At 42.6% G+C, this 20,610-nt stretch overlaps 2 protein-coding genes across 5 annotated transcripts in view; one reads left to right on the forward strand and one right to left on the reverse strand.

Annotated features, from left to right (window-relative positions):
* Positions 1-6,853, reverse strand: part of TLR1 (toll like receptor 1) — a 44,630-nt gene extending 37,777 nt beyond the window's left edge. The window contains exon 1 of the mRNA XM_058546884.1: positions 6,600-6,853. The gene's annotated coding sequence lies outside the window, so the exon portion shown is untranslated. The remainder of the gene's footprint in view (positions 1-6,599) is intronic.
* A 131-nt stretch (positions 6,854-6,984) lies between these two features.
* FAM114A1 (family with sequence similarity 114 member A1) overlaps positions 6,985-20,610 on the forward strand; it is a 69,629-nt gene continuing 56,003 nt past the window's right edge. For 3 of the 4 annotated variants that reach the window (XM_058546887.1, XM_058546890.1, XM_058546889.1), the window contains exons 1-2: positions 6,985-7,028; positions 15,333-15,688. In XM_058546887.1, the coding sequence (XP_058402870.1) occupies positions 15,341-15,688 (348 nt within the window). In that variant the 5' untranslated portion in view covers positions 6,985-7,028; positions 15,333-15,340. Of the gene's footprint in view, positions 7,029-14,779; positions 14,837-15,332; positions 15,689-20,610 lie in introns of those variants that run through there. The other variant, XM_058546888.1, reaches the window with a different exon arrangement.

Below are 20,610 nucleotides of genomic sequence, written 5' to 3' on the forward strand. Positions count from 1 at the left end.
TCAACTTTCTAAAGGCCATTTAGGATAATTTTAGAACGACATCAAAAAGGATTGATACAAAGAGAAGGTGTTTGGTTAACCAGATATGTCAGGCAGCCAGGATACCTAGCCCCAAGACTCTCCACTTAACTGAGGTTCTGCAAAGAACCGAACATACAAGTTAAATAATCATTCTATAATTAATCTCACTGTCTGGCATTTCCTCATTGTTACAAAAAACAAGTTAAGACCCTACAGTTTGACCCACAACAAAGCTGGATAATTGGGTAAGAATCACTTCTGCTTTCAGGAGGAAGGGAAAGTCCAGCTTCTTACTATTAGTTCTTATTCATCAAATATAAGAGGAAGTCTTCTCAGGACTGGGAGGGTCAGCAAGGAGTGGATGGGTCTCTGCTGGACCAGCAAAAGGAGACAGAGAGCAGTGGGTATCTGGGTATCTGTGACACTGGGACACCAGAACTGTGAAACAGGCAGAGGAGAAAGGAACCAGCTGTAGTTCTGAGAGAATTTCAAGCAACATTGGACTAAAGTCTTTAAGAAAATACACACCCACACATATCAGTGCAGATTTTGTCACGTAACACAGTGACTTTTAACAAACGCTTCTTAGGGCATTGCATAATAACGCTGGTTTTTAGGAACAAGGAGTCTATTCTTTTTGAGGCTGTTATAATTCCGGGAAATGTCTTTAAGAAGATGACAAAACTCACAAAAATCAGGTAATGTGGAAGACAGCATGGTAGTGGAACAAACAAACAGTACTGGGCTGAACTCCTCACAATGCCTCCTTCTAGCTATGTGGCTTTGGGCAAGTTGCTTAACCTCACAGAGACGATTATTCATCCATAAAATGGGAGTGAGTACTTGTGACTTGTAGGGAAGATAAGAACATAAAGTGGCTGGAATACTGATTGACACAGAAGAGAAGTCCTTATAGCAAGGAGCTTTGGAATTCTACGCAAGCCTTCTGTTCTCCCATGCTGAGTCGGAAGTACTTCCGGATATACTATTGAGTGAAGAAAAGTAAGATGTACAACAGTACAGGGAGTGTGACATCATTTGCATAAAATCTGGTCTGGCAGACATTTATATAGGTTATCTTCTTGCCAGGTGTTGTTCTGAGTACTTTACAAGTATTATCTCACTTAACCCTCATAAAGGTGCTATAAGCACTATCATTATCTCCACTTACAGGGGGGGAAGAGCAGTTAAGTAACTGTCCAAGGTTGCACTGCTGGTCAATGGTGGGGCTGGAGTTGGAACCCAGATGCAATCTATCCTCTGCATCTGTGTGCTTTAGCATCACCCCATGGGGCCTTATAAGACACCATCTGTCCTATGAGACACACAGAGAGGAGAGACACAGAGAGAGAGGAGCAGGCCATGTGAAAACAGAGGCAGAGATTGGAGTCTTGCAGCCACAAGCCAAGGAATGCCTGGATCCACCAGAAGCTGGTGGCCCTGCCAACATCTTGATTTTGGACTTCTGGCCTCTAGAATTCTGAGAGAATAAATTTCTGTTGTTTTAAGCCACCCAACTTGTGGGAATTTGTTATGGCAGCCACAGAAAACTAGCACAAGGGTCTACATACAGAGGCTGATCAATGCATAGAAATCTTTTTCTTCGAGAGGATACGTAAGAAACCATTACCTTTGAGCAGAAGAACCAAGGGAGAGACATATTTTTATTCATCATTTTATGCTCTTTTGTCCTGTTTGAAGTTTTAAAATATGTGCATGCTACTATTTTATGCATTTTTACTTTATAAAAATAAAGTAGTATCAGGGTGGGATAAGTAAAATAACATAGTCGAAGGACAGTGAATATACCGTCTCAATACGGACAGAGGGCAACTGCCTTTCTCTTTCCTTGGAAAATCAGTAGATATATATTAATGTCTACCAACAGCTTTGAAACAAATCATAGGAAAACTATCAATATCATAGAATACACAAACCACAAGAAGTAAAATTGATAACTTAGATATTAAATACTGATATTAAAACTGAAATCTTCTGCTGAATTAAAAGAAGACAAGCCACAGTCTGGGAGAAAATATTTGTAACACACATAACCATAAAAGGATTAATATCCAAAATATATAAAGAATTCCTACAAATCGATAAGAAAATGACTAACAAACCCAATGGGGAGATTAGTGAAGAATATAAACAGATGGATAACAGGAAAGGCAATGGAAATAAGTCAACCATATGATAAGGAATACATCCTCATTAGAATATGAGAAAATACAAATTAAAACAACCAGGAGACACCACTGTACACTCCTGAGGTGGACAAAAATTAAAACAATTAATAATATTAAATGTTGGTTCAAATATGAGGGAACACTCTCATACATGTCCAGTGATTCTTAGTTAAATGGTCTGGGATGGGGCCAGGCATCAGTATTATTTTAAAAGCCCATCAGGAGATTCCATTCCAGGCCGGTGAAGATCAGGGCACTCTGAGACCTAAACTCTTTCCTGAACACATCGCCCTCTAGTGGTCCCTGTTTTCTCAACTGCACCCCTCACATCTTAGAGTCTGGAGGTGATATAAAGTGTCTGACTCTCACTGCTACTTCCAGATCACTGTTTCTCCCTCCAACCCTTGAAACCTACTCCTCCTGGTTGCAGTCATCCACAGAACCAATCACTACCTCATTCATTGAGTATTTTAGCATCGCTTACTGTCTAAGTCCAACACCACTCCTGTTATAATTCCAGTGATGTCAATAGCTATGTAGAGATTCTTTCATTCCCCTGGCTTCTTACTTCTTTGATATTCTCTCTTCTAATGATCTTGTCCTGCAACCTACCTCAGCTGTGCATTCCCTTATTACACCCTAGATATTATTATTCCCAATGGCTGTACCCTCTCCATAATCTCCATTGCCAGCATCCCACCTTACAGCTACCACCTCCAATCCTTTCCCTCTAATCTCAACAATTCCCCAGCCCCACTGGATTAGACTGAAAGATCATGATCCATCCTTTTAATCAGCCCTCTGCATTCACCCTCAGCTACCCTACTCCTCTCTCCTCAACCCAGGTTAAATCCAGCTCACCACTGGGCTATACTGAGCCTGAGCAGTTGAATGTAGCTGGAGAAATACACATCCATGCTGACTGTCTCACGTGAAATTCACGACTGGGTCCCAACCTCAAGAGGGAGCAGCAATCCTACCATACTTCCTACTCCCCTGCCCTAGCCCATTCACTCTCTCCTGTCTTACACCTCCTCCTCTCTCTTACGCTTCCAACACCTCCTTCCCTTCCTCTCTCTCGGCTGATGATGCTTCATTTTTCATGAAGAAAATTAATGCAACCAGAAGAGTATTTCCACATCCTCCCTGCAAAACTCTACTAGCTTACTTACAACTGTTCTACTTTACTTTCCTCTGTCTCCTGAATGAACTCTCTGTGTCAAGAGCCAATTCCTCCCCAGTGGCACTGAATCCCATTCCTGTTTGACTACTCCAGGAAATCACTCTTACAATTATCTTCTCTCTACTGCGTCATCATTTTTCTGCTCTAATGTATGATTCCAATTAGCATAAATGCTACAATTTCTCTCATTTAAAAAAAAATCACTTCCTTTTAACCGACAATCTCTTCTTCTTTTACACCAGAACTCCTTGAGTTGTTTTACTCACCGTCTCCAGTATTCTTCTCCCATTCTCTCAAATCCACTCCAATCAGGTTTCCCTCCCCACCACTCCAGAGAAATAGCTCTTGTCAAGGTCACCAATGACGTCCACATTGCCAAATCCAAGGGTCAATTCTCAATTTGCATCTGAACTATCAGCAACATTTAACACAGTTAAAAGATTTTGAAAAGTGTTCTTACTTGGCTTCTGGACCCCCATTCTCCCCTCCTCCACTCTCACTCCCACACACCTCCCTCCAATTTTCCTGCTGAATCATTAGCATTCCTTCCCAGTCTCCTTCTGGGTTCCTTATCTCTCTAACATGGAACACCCAAGACTCAGTCTTGGATTCTTCTCTTCTCCAACTCTATACACCTCCGTCCTGGTCCATGGCTTCAAAAACTATTTATTTGTTGATGACTCCGCAGCTGCTACCTCCTGCCTAGACTTCTCCCTTGAATTCCAGACTCCAACTGCCTGCTAAACATTTGCTAAGTTGTTCCTGTTGAAAACCAAGTGCTTGAATTCTCACTACCTCAAACCCCAACACTGCCCCTTTTGCAGCCCTGATCTCAGTAGATGATACTTCTATTCTTGCAGTCATTCAAGTCAAAATCCTTGCAGTAATTTATAACTTCTTTCTTTTGCTCAAACTCCACATCCAATCCATAAGCAAATTTTGTTGAGTTTTTCTTTGAAATATATCCATAAGCGAACACCTCTCACGCCCTCTACCACTCCCACGGTGGCCAAACTATTATTGTCTCTCACATGGATAACTGCAATGGGCTCCTAACTGGTCTATCTGCCTCCGCCTTTCCCTCCACCCATCCACCCACCCAACCCCATCCCAACCCAATTAGAACCAGACACTAGAATCATGGGACACTGCTACTTAAAAGCTGTAAGTATTCTCTTCTCGCTCAAAGTATAAGCTAAACCCCTACTGTGGTGTGCAAGGCACTGCCTAGTCTGCCCCATCTCTCAGTCTCCACTACTGCTCTGGCCTCATCTCCGTCCACTCTGCCCTATCCTCCCTCTGCTCCAGCCACACTGGCCACCTTACCATTCTGTGAGTGCACCAAGCATGCTCCCACATTGCTCTCGCAGTTCCCTCTGCCTGAAAATGTCCCCAGGTATCACCATTGTTTACTCCCTTACTTCTTTAAAATCTACACTGAAATGTCACTTTATCGGCAGTGGTTGCCCCCACCCATCATTCTCTAGACCCTATAGACTCTATATCCTGCTTTATTCCACCACCTGATATACTATCTAGTTACTCTATCTCCATTTCAATAGCACGTAAGTTCTTTGAGGGCAGGACTTTGCTTTGCTCCTTATTGTATTCCCAGCATCTAGAGCAGTTCTAGGTACATAGCAGATGCTCAAAAAAGTTTGTTCAGTGAATGACTGACTATAGGATAATTTCACAATATCTAGCGAAGGTGAACTGGCTACTCCACTTCTAGCCTGATACAAGAAAACATACAAAGATGGCCTTTGCAGCACTATATGTAATATAGCATATAGCACTACATGTACTAATATGTGAGTGAAACATGAAACACGCTAAATGTCCATTGCTTGTGGAACGAATAAATTGTGGCGTATTTATACAATGGAACCCTATAAAGACTTTGAATTGAATGTACTAGAGCTACATTTATGAACATGAATGATTCTCAAATATATGTTGAGTAAACAAGTGTATAGGATGTTATTTATAAAATTTTAAAACATTGAAAAATAATTTTATATAATGTTTATGGGTGAGGACATGTGTAATAAAGTATGGAAATATGGGTGGGAAGGATACACACCAACCTCAGGACAATGGTTACTGCTGGGGAAGGTGAAGAATGGAGGGATAGGGTTTCAAACATATCTGTAACATTTTTTTTTTCTTTTAAAAGAAGCTTCTAAAATAAATATGGCAAAAAATAAAATTTGTTAAATCTATATATTGTCATAGTATTCTTTACTTTTTTTCTTATGCAAACAGGTATTTGTCATATTATTCTCTGCTTTTCTATATGTTTTAAATACTCCAGAATTCTTTAAATGAATAACAAATTTTTAAGTTGCAAAAAAATAAGTTTTGAACTAAAACCTGGTGGGCTTGAAAGCAGCAACATTTGAGTAAAAGGGCATAATTTGCAGTTGGCAATAAAACTTGTTGCTAGGGTTGCTTGGTTGATATTCTTTTATTGGAAAGGTGTGGTTTGGGTCAGAGGAGAAAAGGAAACCAGCCCTTTAAAAGGGAATCCGGATTGGCCTGTCCCCATTCAGCACAGCAGAGACGGGCAGGTGTAGCAAAGGTGCTTGCTCTCCCTAGGCAAGCGCAGGAGTCACAGGCGTGGCCTTTGTGTCTATGGTACACCAAAACACACCTGTCACACCTGGAACACAGTTTGCCAACACAACTGCAAAACTCAGAAAGAATCACTGTTTTTAAAATTATATTTTCCCTAACTTTTATATAAAATATATATACATACATACATATTTATAAGAATGGGTTTATACTATACACACACTTTTGTAAGCTTACCCCGCCTTCGACTTAATATTCAGCTAAGACCTGCCTTCCTTCCATGTCAACAAATCGGATGTACAGTTATGATATTTAATGGCTACAGCATATCCTACTGTTTGAGGTTACTATAGTTTACTTCATCTATCCCTAATTGTGGGACTGATTATTTCCAGGTTTTCCCTAGCGTAAATAACCACCATAAACATCCTTTACATACACACATATTTGTACATACATATTTGCACTTTTGTCTGTTTACTTAAGACAAAGTCGCAAATGTGGAATTCTTGGGCCAAAGCTAATGCTTTTGAATTTTGATCCACATTTCCAAACTGGCCTTCTATAAAGTGTTTTTGGTTGGTTGGTTGATTAATACACTCCCACAAACAAGGTAAGGGAAAGCTTACCCTGTTTAACGCCCAATCAGGGGACCGCAAACTCTTGCTGAACTTGAGTGACCTCTTCCCGGTGAAATTGTCTGCGGGGTTTTCCGGGAGCTTTTAAAGGAAGAAAACGGATCCGGAGAACCCCGAGACTTGCCCGGGGCCGGGTGGGCGCCCCTCTGGTTCTCCCCGCGGGCACAGAGCTGGACAAGCAAAGTTTCCCAGGCAAGGTCGGAAGCGCAGCCCGGACCCTCCCCTCCTGGGGGAAGGGGGAGCGGGGGCGCCACAGCTGCGCTCGGGGGCAGGGGCGGGGCGCACGCGGGGCGGGGCCCCCAGGCCCCTCCGCCCCCTTGTCCCCCTCCGGCCCGCCCTCCGGCCGCGTCCCCGCCGGCCCTGCCGACGTGGCGGGGCGGGACCCGCGGGCGCTCCTGCGCGCACTCGGCCGCCTGAGCGGTAAGAGCCCCGGGCACCCTCTCCCCATCCCCTTCCCCGGGCGAGGGGTGAATGCGGGCACAGCCGCAGCGGGGCGGTGGGGAGACCCTGCCGTCGCTCCTTGTCCTGGCCCCCGAATCCTCCCCGCTGCGTTAGTGAGAAGTCATCGGCAGGGACTTGGCACCGGGCGCGGGACCCGGGAGGACCGGGCTTCGGGCTGAAGGTCCGGGGAGGCGCGCGCGGCGCGGCCGAGGGCCCTGCGTGGGTGCGGGCGTGTGAGTGTGTGTGTGTGAGTGTGTGTCGCTCCGGGTCCACGCTCATGCACACACCCACACGCCCGCACTCTGGGTCTGCCCCCTCGGCCGGCGTGAACCCCCGCGGAGCCTGCCTTGTCTTCCTGAAGTATCCAGTCCCGGCCCCAAGCAAGTCTGAAAGTTTCCCCAATGTCTCTGGTCCCGGGCAGAGAGGCAGGCTGCGGGGCCCCCGCAGCCAAGGGCACAGAGGGAGCAGGTCCCCGTAAGGCAAAGGCCTCCATCCCGAGATTCGCCTGCCCTTGGCTTTGGAAAACTGAGCTCAGGCCTTGACCTCCCACCCAAGCTCATCATCCCGCCCCCTGCAGATCCAAGCCCTGCCTGCTCTTCCAAGCCAGCCAACGCCCTAAGCTGGCACCACCTCCATGTGCAGCCTCAGGTTGAGTCCTACCTACTCCCCACCCCAGCCTCCCAGACACCTCCCTACCCCACCCCCGAATCCTCTCATCTTCTCCCCTGCAAGCTGGTGAGTATTTCCAGCCCTCTCAGATCAGGCTCCTGAACTTCACTGCCCTTTCCTAGAGCAGGAAGACATCTCTGTGTGGGCTGTAAGGACGATGTCTGTGCCCTACTGATCCCATCAGTTCGCATCCTAAACATCTTGAGGGATACAAGCAGGTGGCTTTTAAAATCAATGTCTCTCGAACTTCAGAAGCCCTCAGCCAGCCTGAGGTAACAGAATGAGACAGGCTTTCTCCTCAGAGTCCTCTTTCTGCTCTCTTTTCATGCTTGTGGCCTCTTTCCTACCTCACACATGTTCATTCCACACTCTCTCCTTCCTTTCCTCCATCAAAACCTGAGCTCAGGAAAGAATCTGATGAACTCCTTACATTGTAGGCTTTAAGCAAAGGAATGAGACTTTCAGGGTGGAATTTGAGGCACAAGGGAGCCAGAAGAGAAGAATTTGAGGGTGGGAGGGGGCCTTCCTGACTCTCAGGGATTCAGTTGGTATAAGTAGCCATTTATTTATAAGACAAGGCTTACATCAAACATTATTTCTCTTTAATCAGTCTCAGATAATATATTTCAATTCAGTACATAAGTGAGGATCTGAAACCAAGCTAGGTGCTTGTTGGTCACAGTCCTGGAGGAGAGAATGACATAGAAATACATACTCCTTACAAATGCCATAGGAGTCCATGCAAAGTATCGCAAAAAACGTGGAAGAGGGAGCAATTAATTCTTTGGAAGGAGTGGGACACATTAAGGAGAATTTCAGAGTAAAAAGTGACCTTAGATTTTGGGAAACAAATAGGAGTTTGCCAGGCAGTTGGAGGCAGGGCAGCCTGGACAAGGAGCTGGGAATGTTGATGAGCTGTGAAGGCCATGATGGCAAGTCTGGTGAGGCAGGAGTGTAGGGTGTGTTGAGGATTACAGGCGGTGGATAGAGAGATTGGAGCTGGATTATGAGGGGCCACAGATGCCATGCAAAGGTGTTTAAACCTAATGGGTTTTAAACAAGGGAGCACATAGGTCCCATATATGTTTCAGAACAATATCTGACAGACGTGTAGAGTGGAAGAAAAGAGAGTGGGGCCTGGGCGTGTACTTGTCAAGCTCTGTAGGAACTCTTGCAGCCTGATTAAGAACCTCTCATCCAGAGTTTTTGTTCCTGGTCCTTCACAGACCAGCACTTTTTAAAATTGGGGGCAGTGATTTCACACAGGGTGTTGTGTTACCAAATTCTTATTTTGCCAACTGAGGCCATTTAAAAAAAAAATCTATCCACCGCACCACTATTTTATAAAATGAAAGACATTTTAATACCAAGAAGAGCATGAAGGCTAACTTTGCAAGATGAAGGCAGTCTATTACATTTAATAAATTTAGATTGATGAAAAACTCGCTATCTTGTCCTCATTTTTCTCTGTCATCATGGACCAGTCCCAGTCCTGCAGTCTGGTGTTTGAGAACAAAGTATCCAGATCGTTTTGTCCCGCCTTACTCTACAGAGGAGGAAGTGAGGAAGCCCGACAGGAAGGAGTGAGTTGTACACCCACAGAGAGAGGTGGGACCAGAGCAAGGCTCTTTCTGCCTCAGAATTCATCCCTCCCATCCCTCACTATTCCTCATGCAGTCTCTTGGCCTGGCCACACAGACTTTCATCCTGAATATCTAGAATTCATTCCTGATGCTGGGCATATGCACTTTCTCTTATCCCATCATGCCTGAATAACCATGTCAAAGCCACGTTCAAGGTTCTCTCTTGCAGAAGGTCAGTCTAGTTCAGGTCCATCTTTCCCTTATTTGATGTGCTGTTTTGCATCATCATTTAAACATTTGGTGTTAGCTGAAATAGTTTCCTGGACCTTCACTGACCAGGAAAAAAATGAAAACAGAATATTCATTTTCTGAAGGATAGTAACCATGGCTTCCGTTTTAAACTTATTTTTGGAGCTATGATGTTGCTGCTCCAATACCTAGCATAGTTCTGAGAGCGTTTTAGGTGATGAATGTATTTACTCATGAAAAACTAACTTATTCTCAGCCCACAAAGGCTTCTTTATGTGCCAATCTTCCTCTCCTTGGAGTTTGCTGAAGAAGCCTCCTTGTTTCTGTGGGTTGAGTCTCCCTAGCATCAAAGCCACAGGACATGGCTGCAGTGATCAACATCCCAAACCATAAATCAGGAGAGGTTTATAAGTCTGGTGGCCTGTGGGGCATCCAGGCAGAGATGGGGACTGTCCCAGGAAACAGCACATCACAGCTGGTGTCCTGGTGGACTCCAGCAGTCACTGCTCAGAAACAGCTGTGTGTTTAGAACACACAATTTCTAATGGCTTCAGACAAAAGGGCACAGTCTTACATATGATTAAATCTCTCCTGTCATAATAACATCTAGGGTAGATTATCTAGGTCTACCAGAGCAAACAAGCAAACAAGATTTTTTTTTTTTTTTTGCTTTTGGTTTTGGTTTAGGAAAAATGTAGACCTGTAACAGGTGGAAGTGAATATAGATTAGAGATATGTACAATTAAAAGTTCAAGTAGGGCTGAACATTATGGTGACCATTTTTATTATTTAAACATGTAAAAATATAGTCTTTCTGAAATTTATAAGTTATCCATAAATATTTCTTAATGGTATCAGTTAAATACCTTACAGCTGACTTTTTGGGTATTACTGAAAGAATGGATCCATGTTGCTGGTTGAATGCAGAGCAGCTGCAGAGAAGAGAGGTTTCGTTTCAGCAATTTTTCTACAATTGAGGTGAACTGATCTAAGGCAGTTTGGCCATGAGAAATGGGTGAGGGCTGTAGGCTTCCTCCCATGCAACCTCCCTACCAAAAGCAATATTATTATGAATCCAAGCTCTCGAATGGTGTTCTGTCGCACACGCACATGTATATTAGCGACTGGGCTTGGTTATACAGCTTGTTCTTGTAAGCTTGTTGCAGTCCTAGCACTCTGTTTTTTTAGGCCTCTGGTGAGGACTGGTCTAGAGGCAGGACTCAGCTAACCTTCTAATCAGGCTTTGGTGTTCTCCCACATCAGCTAGAAGAACTAAAAAAACTCTACTGCCAAGGGCAATAAGCTACTGGACTCAATATAATCTTTTGCCTTACTAATAGAAGGGCAGAAAGCATCTGTACATTATTTCTTGCCAGTCGACATATTTTAAGCACCATTTATGCATTTCATCAGCAAAAAATGATTTCTAATATCCCTTATGCTTATTAGCACACCCTGGAGTACTGATCAGAGAAGGTAATAGTTGAACCCCCTCAAGAGGCAAACACTCAGTTATAGACTTTGAAATGCTAACTAAAGATCTCTGGAGAGTATATTCCCGAATAGGGTAACTCAGATGTTAACCAATCACTCCCAGGGTATAAATTACAACTAATGCACACATATGTCACATGGTATATGCTGAAATATCTTAGCATTATGAACACTATCGCAACACATTTAGGGCAAAGCATACCCAACACAGTGTCTGTAATGCTTTTTACTTGCCCACAAATGTTCATCATAGCTGGTTTATTCATGTTTCTGCTTATAGAAAAGTGAAATAGTTTTGAGCTTCTTAATAATCCAGATTAATAATAAGGATTTTCAAACTATCTTACAAAGAAATTAAAATATCAGACAGTGTCTATGACCAGCTATTGATGAACAGAAAATGGGAATAAAAGTGATGTCCGAATATCATTTATTCATGGGCCCATTCTCCTTAGGGTCATGGCCCTAGGACCCAGGCGAGGATAAGATAAATTAGGACAGAGAACTCTTTAGGCCATGGCAATCGAGCAAGGTCCTAGGCCACGAGTCAGGAGACGTTTTCTGTAAAGAGCCAGATAGTAAATATTTTAGGCTTTGCAACTTTGCCGGCCATATGGTCTCTGTCACAACTACTCGACTCTGCTGTAGTAATGCTAGAGAAGCTGCAGACAGTACATAAACAAATGAGTGTGTCTGTGTTCCAATAAAATTTTATTTACCAAAACAGATGGAGGACAAGATTTAGCCAGCAGGCTATAGTTTGCCAACCCCCGTCCTAGACCAATCCTGACTCAAGGTTTTCACAAAGATTTTATAATCTTCCAAATGACAATAGCTTTTCAAATACCCTCCCTCAATTCCACCCCCCTCCCAGGAACCACAGTAACTACCCCTTTTCTGTACAGTGACCTTGTGTCATTCTTTACTACTTCAACTAGGCTTTGACCATACTCATTGACAGACCATCTCCAACCTTGAATATCCTAAACTTCCAGCTAAAGGGAAGTATGCATCTGTTGCCTTTCTCATCTGTAGACTTGTTTGCAGGAGTTCTATCACTGAATTCAAGGATTTTTGTTTAAAAAGAGACATTCTAACTCAGTTAGCTGGGAGGTGAAGGAACAAAACAAAGACGATGCGGGTCATTTGGAAACACTTGCCGTGAGATAGCTCCTGAGCAGTAAATGAGGTAAAGGCATTTTCTGCTTGCTTTCGTTTCCAATTGCATTTTAATTTTAAATCTCTACACTAATATTAATGTAACTCAACAAACATATTTGTTGAGCTTCCCACCATGTTCATGTTAAGTACTATGAGAACAACAAAAGAAAGGTCCTTGTCTTCATAGAATTTACAATATAAAAGGAAACACTCAAGTAACTCTAATCAAAGAGGATTGTGACTGTCCAAGGTGAGATAGACACAAAGCACTCTGGAAGTTCAGAGAAAGAAAAATTATATCCAGTTGGGAGGAACAAAAAAATGGCGAAAGTGGGTATTTTAACTGGGCCTTAAATGTGTAAAAGACAACATATAGAACCAACAGCCACCTGAGAGTCTTTCGAATGTCAGGCATTATCCACATACTTACATCGTCTCGTTTAAGGATTTGGAAGGGCATGGTGGGACATAAGCCTGGTGAGATCAGAGCACAGAGGTCCTTGGATGCCAGCTGAAGCATGTGGCCTCATCTCAGTAGTAGGTGGGAAACCCTGAGGATGTCTGAGCAGGAGAGTGATGTACTTAGAGCAGTGAGATGAAGGATGGGGAAGGATGGGATAGTGAAAAGGAGAGCAACAGTAGAGGGGTGAACCCAATATTGAAATCATCAACATGAACCATAGTGAGGACCTGATCTAGGGGGGTGGCAGGAAGAAGAGAAGTAAGAGAAAGGACATGGATTCTGAATAAAGAGCCTCTAGGATTTGGGTGCTGGTTGAATCTAAGAGAAGAGGCAGGTGGCGTTGCAGATAGTGTTCTATCGTGGTTCAGTCTCAAAGTCAGACATGAGTTCAAATCTGCCACTTACTAAAAGTGTGACCTCTAAGCCTCAGTTGCCTCGTCTGTAAAATGGAGCTCATAATATCTAACTCACAGGAGGTAATACATTTAAAGAGCCTGGATTGAATAGGCACTCAATAAATGGCAGGTATTAATATTATATATTCTTGAGAGAGTGAAGGTTTAGTTAATGACAGCTCTGAGGTTTATGCTTGGGTTATTGGGGAAATCTAGGTGCCATTAAAAGAAACACCAAAGTCAAGAGGAAGATCTAGTATTAACAGTAAGACTTTTGGACAAGACAAGACTTTTGGACTTTTGGACTTTCATTTCCTTTTGGTCAAGAAGAGATGTCTAGCTGGCCGTTAGAACTACTTATCTGGATGTAGAACTCTTTTTATAACAGTGTTATTGAGATATAAATCACATACCACAAAATTCACATACTACAAAATTTACTCTTTTAAAATGTGCAGTTCAGGGGTTTTTAATATATTCACAGCACTTTACAGCCATTACTAGTCTCTAATTTTAGGACATTTTCATCACCCACCAAAGAAATCCATACCCATTAGCAGTCACTACTCTTTCCCCCTCCCTTTGGCCCCTGGAAACCACTAATTTGCTTTCTGTCTCTATGGACTGGAGGTAGATATTCGAGAATCACAACATGAAATTGGTGGAGAAAGGAATGTGATTCACCAAGGGAGAGAATGTAGCAAGAGAAAAGCAAATAGCCAGGCAACCTTGAGGAATGGCTATTTGAGGGGACAAGAGGGTTGGCATGTGGCACATGAGTTCTAAGCCTGTACCACCATGTGGCCAGTATGTTAAGTGGCTTCTCACATACCGTGGTTTTAGCAGCAACCCAAGATTTGACCAGTTGGTAAACCCTGAGGGCAACAGAAATACCCACAGATTTCACTGAGACTTGGCTTCTTGTGTAGTGAGAACACTGTGTCTTCATTTTAGTCTAAGAAAATTATCCTCTTGAACTAGCCTTCTAAATCTGTGCTATCCAGTAAAATAGCCCCTAGCCACACGTGCCTATGTAAAATTTAAATTTAAATTACCTAAAGTTAAATAAAATTAAAATTTTAGTTCCTCAGTTGCACTAGCCACATTTCATGTGCTCAATAGACACATGTGGCTATTGGCTACCACACTGGACAGTGCAGATATAGAACATTTTTGTCATCACAGAAAGCTCTATTGAATGACACTGTTCTACGTGATATCAGTAACTTGCAAGCTTGGTAGAGTTTTCTGCTTTGTAGGTTATTTCATAATGGCTACATTCCTCATTTAGCTTAATACCTCATTTCTTTCCTTTCCATTTCATCCTGTGTTTCCCTGTCTAAACTATTGTCCAAACAAAGCCCAGGTCTTCACCAGCTGGTACCTGACAAAGCACGCTTATGTATATGTATGTCTCTTTCTCAATGTGAATCACTGACGACATTGCAAAGCTAAATGTCAAGTAATTTTTGATAAGCTCTCAGGTATTTTCTACAGTTATTCTCAATATTGCTACAAATATAACCGATAAAGTCATATTAAATAAATAATTTCACAGATAGAGGAAATACTCTTAGTTCCCATATGCATATCCCTGAATACCATGTAAGAGACCCTCTAAAGATAACACTGTAGGTTTGTATTAGTTTCCTATTGCTGCTGTAACAAATTACAACAAACTTAGTGGCTTATAACAACACAAATTTATTCTCTTACAGTTCTGGTGGTCAGAAGTCCAAAATCAGTTTCATTTTGGCTAAAGTCAAGCTGGTGGTAGGTGATTCCTTCTGGAGTCTCTGAGGGGAGAATGGTTTCCTTGACTTTTTCAGCTTCTAGTGGCCACCCATATTCCTTTTCTGGTGGCCCCCTCCTTCATCTTCAGAGTATATCACTCCAATATCTACCTCTGTCGTCACATCACCGTTTCCTCTTTGTAGTCAAATCTCCTTCCGCCTCTCTCTGATAAGGACACTTGCACTTTCATTTAGGACCTACCCAGATAATCCAAGATAATCTCCCCATCTCAAGATCCTTAATTTAATCGTATATGCAAAGTCTCTTTTGCCATGTAAGGTAACATTCACAGGTTCCAGGGATTGGAACATGGATGTCCTTGGGGACCATGATTTAGCCTACCCCGAGGTTACATGAAGTTTCTTATTAGTAGAAAAAGTTTTCCCCTACCAGATTTAATTTTATTATTCAGGGCTTTGAATTAAAGTTTAATAATTCAGATGAAAGCATAAACGGTTTGTAATCATGTTGACAGATATTAAAATGTCTGACAATGCTGGTGACACCCTAGCCACTGGAGACAAAGCAGAAATTACAGAGATGCCCAATAGTGATTCTTTACCCAAAGATGCAGAAGTGCACTGTGATTCAGCTACAATTTCAAACGAGCCAACACCAGCTGACCCCAGAGGAGAGGAGCATGAAGATGCAACCATTCAAGGAGCAGAGACTGCTGACATTAGGCATCCTGAGCAGCCCAAAGAGACCAGTGCCATGGAGCCCCCCCTCAATGGAGAAGTGACTGAGGATGTGCTTGCCAAATGTATTGACTCCGTCAACCTCGAGGCAGAATCCGGATCCGAAATACCTCTGAAAGAACAGAATAATCCGGTAAGAGTGTTTCGTTCGATTCAGTTCGACCTAACTTCTTACTGATACCTACCATAGGCACAGATTTGTGCCAAACTCTGTGAGTGGGGATTGGGCGTTCAGAAGATACCATGACATCACTCTGTCATTAAAAACGTGGTGTGTGGTTAGAAAAGGCGTATATGAGGATGATTGGTCATTATAAGATTTGCGTTTTCGTCATTGCGTTATTTATAATAATAACCACCACCAATTATTGGACACATCCTGTGTGCCAGGCACTCTGCTAGCCACTTTATATCTTATGTAAGTCATTCCATGTAACAGTTCTTTGAGGTTGTAAGCTGGATATTATTAACCTCTATTTGTAGACAAGGCAATTAGGCTCAGAGATATTAAGCAACCCAGTTAGTTATTAAGCTACTTAGTAGTGAACAGAAGATATTGTAATATTGAACGTGAGTCCAAATTATTAATAAGCCCGATTTTACCCTAAACGTCAATGTTTCTTTAATATCACTTAAATTTTAATGCATATTTATAAGTCCATTATGGAGATCTTAAACATTCAGATCACTGTTTTATCATCACACATCACTTCCAGGGGATCAGAGGCAGAGCATGTTCACTGCTCCTTCCCTTCAGTGCCTGCACCTGTTTTTCTGGGGGCTAAGTTGGGCCAGTGTCTCTCAGTTGGTTCCTTGTGCTACATCAATATGACTGTCGAGCTGGGTTTTCTTGGCATCTTCGCCTCCATCCATGTGGGGACTGGTAGGGGTGGGGAGTCACTCAGCATGAAAGAAGGAGGCAGGCCACTCTCCTCCAATCCTGACTTCCAGAATGATGGTATGGGATGGGAGAATTGGGGTCTTCCCTCAGCCAGGCCCCAGCCCTGCTTATCCTGAAGTGTGCTGCCACAGATCACCTCCTTGAAGGGACTCTGCTGCATGCGGTAGGGAAGGGCACCAAACAGGCAGCCAGGGGCCTGGGCTTTTTTCCTTCAATCTATCATTAACTCTGTTAGTTTGGGCAAGACATCTAATTTCTCTGCGCCTCAGTTTTTTCCTCTATAAAATGAAGGATTTGCATATGAAGACCACCAGGTATCCTTCTAACTAGTGTTTTGTGATTCTTTTATTCAAAATTAGGCTTCTTGTTTCTCAGTTTCCTCAAGGGGACTCTTAGAACTAGCTTAAGATGAGGTGGGCTTCGTTGGGGAAGAGGGTGTTTCCCATCATTGGAGATGTTTAAACAAAGGCAAACAGTCATTTTGCAGGGATGTCATGGAGGGGATTTGAGGACCAGCTGGGAGTTTGGATCAGATATATAAACAAACATGCAAAATTTTGTTTATGAGCCCCAAGAGTTTACAGACCCTTTGAAGCCCTCCATGAACCCTCTAAGGGATTAAGAACTCCAAAACCAGAGGTTCTCAATCCTAGCTTAACTTTTCAACCATTGGGAGAGCTGTAAAAATTACTGATGCCAGGATCTGTATTAGTCTGGGTTCCCCAGAGAACCAATTGGAGATTTTATATATATATAAAAATATATCCTGTGCCTATATACCTGACTCTGGAACCTGTTTTCTCTCCATGCTATCTTTCTATTGTGGGAGCATTGGTTCCCAATTTTTATTATAAATGCTACTGTTAATAAATATCTTTGTACATTAAGAAAAATATCTTAGCCACACCATTCTGACCTCAGATGACTTAAAGAAACTACACAAACTCCACTAATTCAAAATATATATGTTCCTGATGCTTAGATTATACTTTCCAATTTCAGACTTCTAATAATTATAACAAGATTGTTAATAAAGATAGCACAATAAAAAGTCAGTATGCTCCTATACATCTGCCTTTTTAAATTTTTTGAGCAAGTCGAATGAATCCTGCCTTTGAAAGCACTTTATAAACCTCCTTAAGCTACAGGGATAGAGCCGCTGGCAGACAGATGCTCCTCTCCTCTCCCTGCACTACACTCATAGCCTTCAAGGACTTTGAAAAGGTAAGCATTTCCTCAGAATGAAGCATCACACAAGTATCTGGATGGAAGTGCAAATAGTGGCCAGAGTTGGGACCATGGCTCTGGATGTATGTGTGTGGCATTGCATCAGGAACTCAGATAGAACCAAGGTGTGGGAGGAGTACCTGTGAGTATATTTGTTCTAAGAAGGCAGAAAGCTGATATGGCTGGAAGGGCCTTGAGGGGAGAGGATATCTCTTTCAGCCAGGTCATATTTAAACCCTTCTAAGTAGGTGCAAATTCAGTCTCTCTTTAAGGATTACCAGAAAAGGAGATTCTACTGTCTCTCTTGGTAACCTATCCTTTTATCTTAAGTTAATATTAGAAGTCAATTTTGCGCCTCATCCTTAAGCATTGTTTGGTTTGCTCTGATTTAATTGCCCTTTGTTGGACACTTATAAGTCCTTTTGTGGTGATGAAAACAAATATTTTTCTGTTGACCCAGAAGAGAATAAATTCAAAATCTTGAATCAAAAGATCATTTACAAAGGGCCAACCCAGTGCAGTGGCATAGTGGTTAAGTTTGGCATGCTCCACTTTAGTGGCCTGGCTTCACAGGTTTGGATCCCAGGTGCGGACCGACACCACTCATCAGCCATGCTGTGGTGGCAACCCACATACAAAATAAAGGAAGATGGGCACAAATGTTAGCTCAGGGCCACTCTTCCTCAAGCAGAAAAGGAAGATTGGCAACAGGTGTTAGCTCAGGGCCAAGCTTCCTCCTCCCTCGAAAAAAAAACAAGGGTCGTTCACAAGTTGGCTGTTTGGATCTTGAACATAGGTCCCCCAAGGAATGACAGGTCCGATAGGAAAACAGCCAAGCTCAAAAGCCTATTTGACTCCAGGTGTATCTGAGCCTAGAAGAATCTTATCACCTCTTTAAAAAAGTTTCTGTGAGAAAGTGCCTGCTTTAAAAAGAAACCTGGCAGAATAGCCTTTGAGGAAGTATAAACCAATATCTTCTAGGACACATTAGATTTTGTGACAATGTGCTTAAATGTATCTATTTTTTTATAAGTGGTTTGCATCTACATAGTTACTTTGGGTCTGGGTCTCCTAAAATCCGCATTATTAGCTTCACCTTTGCCTCAGTCAGCATGGCGGCCATAACTTGGCAGGTAGGGTGGTGTGACTAGGAGGGATCCTAGGGCCAGTGGTTCTGCCAGCTGCTCAGCTGGCACTTCTGCTTAGAGGGATCACACCATTCACAGTTGAGGCCCTCAGAGAAGCTATCTCTGTCTTTGGAACTCCTCTTTCTCATCCATTCTGATGTACAGACTCAGAAGCCATTGAGCTGAGGCTTCCTGCAGGAATCTGCTCTACAACATCCATGAGAGGCGGTACCCAGCCTCACTTGAACACTGGAGGTTGGACTAGATTCTCTAAGGCCTCTGCCAGCCCCATGACACTGTGTGTTATGCCCAGGAATCTGAGTGATGCAGCTATCTTTGGGATGCCTACAGTCTAGCTGGGGAAGGCAGTGTTGTATAAAAGCAATTATAGCACGTCGTATGGTGCTAGACAGGACAGGCACAAGGAAGCCTTAGAAGGAGTGCTTAATCCATCTTATAGAGTCAGGGAAGTCTTCAGCCTCAATTCAGAGACGTTGGTCTTGGGTGCTAGTCAGGAGTGACATTTATTTCCAGAGATCTTGTGGGACTTTATTATATACTAGTCCATCGGTCTCTAAAAGATCCAATCTAAATCAAATTTTTCTAAGTTCTTAAAACCAAGAAATGTTACCCAAAGTAAAAAAATGTCATCCCTATTATCCAATGCCAATGTATAAAGCCAATTATGAAGAAGGTAAAGAATTCCAACGTTACCACTAAAAGTACTCTCAAAGGAAAACATAGACTACCACTTGATAGTTTTTTCCCCAGCAAAGGAAAAGCAGAATGTTTAGGAGGCATAAAATTGCTGTGGAGGGAGACAAAGAAGAGAGAACATAGGCCAAGACATGCTGATGGCAAATTTTTGCCTCTTTAATGAGTGAGTAGAGTTTGTTCCAATTCTGTTTATTTCCCTTTTTAAGCCTGCTCTACATGATGGCACCCAGTTTTTTGGTCTGGGCAACCACGTGAATGCTGGTGCCATTTGGCCGTATTGAGCAGTGCTTCCTAAATCTGGTGGCATATTGGAATCACCTGGGGAGCTTGGTAAAAATTCAGATTCCTGGGCTCTACCTTGAGAGATTCTTATTCAAAAGATCACAGTGGAAGCCAAGACTCTGTATTTTTAATAAGTTTCCACAGATGATAGTCTTGCAGTCAGTCTGTGGACCAGTGTTTCGGAACCACTAATATTAGGTCTCAGAAAGAGCTAGTTGGGGGATTGGGTGAGATTGAGAAGATGGTGAGTTCAGTGTTGAACATGCCATGGGACGTCCAAGTGAAGATATTTTGTGTGCAGTTGGTTATAATAGTCTGGAGCTCGGGAGAGAGAGAGAGATTCAGAGGCCATCAGTACTTGGATGTTATTTAAGTAACGGGAGTGAGTAAGATTGCCCAGGTGTTATATATAAATAAAGAACAGAGCCCAAGGACTCGACCTTGGAAGATTTCCTGTCTCTAACCCTATTTGGTCATGCACAGCTCTTAGATTCTTTTTGATAGGTTGTGGTAGCCAGCAAAGAAGTTAAGATGATGAGAGTTACTGCTTCTCTCCAGAATCTCACCATCATATTCTGTAGATGAAATCAAATCTCAAATCACATTGTACAACATTGACATTTTTATTTATTTTATTTTATTTTTATTTATTTATTTTTATTGAGGTAACATTGGTTTATAACATTATATAAATTTCAGGTGTACATCATTATATTTCAACTTCTGTATAGCCTATATCTTGTTCACCACCAAAAGTCTAGTTGCCATCCGTCACTGTACACATGTGCCCCTTTACCCCTT

The sequence above is a fragment of the Diceros bicornis genome, chromosome 8 (genome assembly GCF_020826845.1).
Source record: "Diceros bicornis minor isolate mBicDic1 chromosome 8, mDicBic1.mat.cur, whole genome shotgun sequence".
In the NCBI taxonomy this organism is placed as follows: domain Eukaryota; kingdom Metazoa; phylum Chordata; class Mammalia; order Perissodactyla; family Rhinocerotidae; genus Diceros; species Diceros bicornis.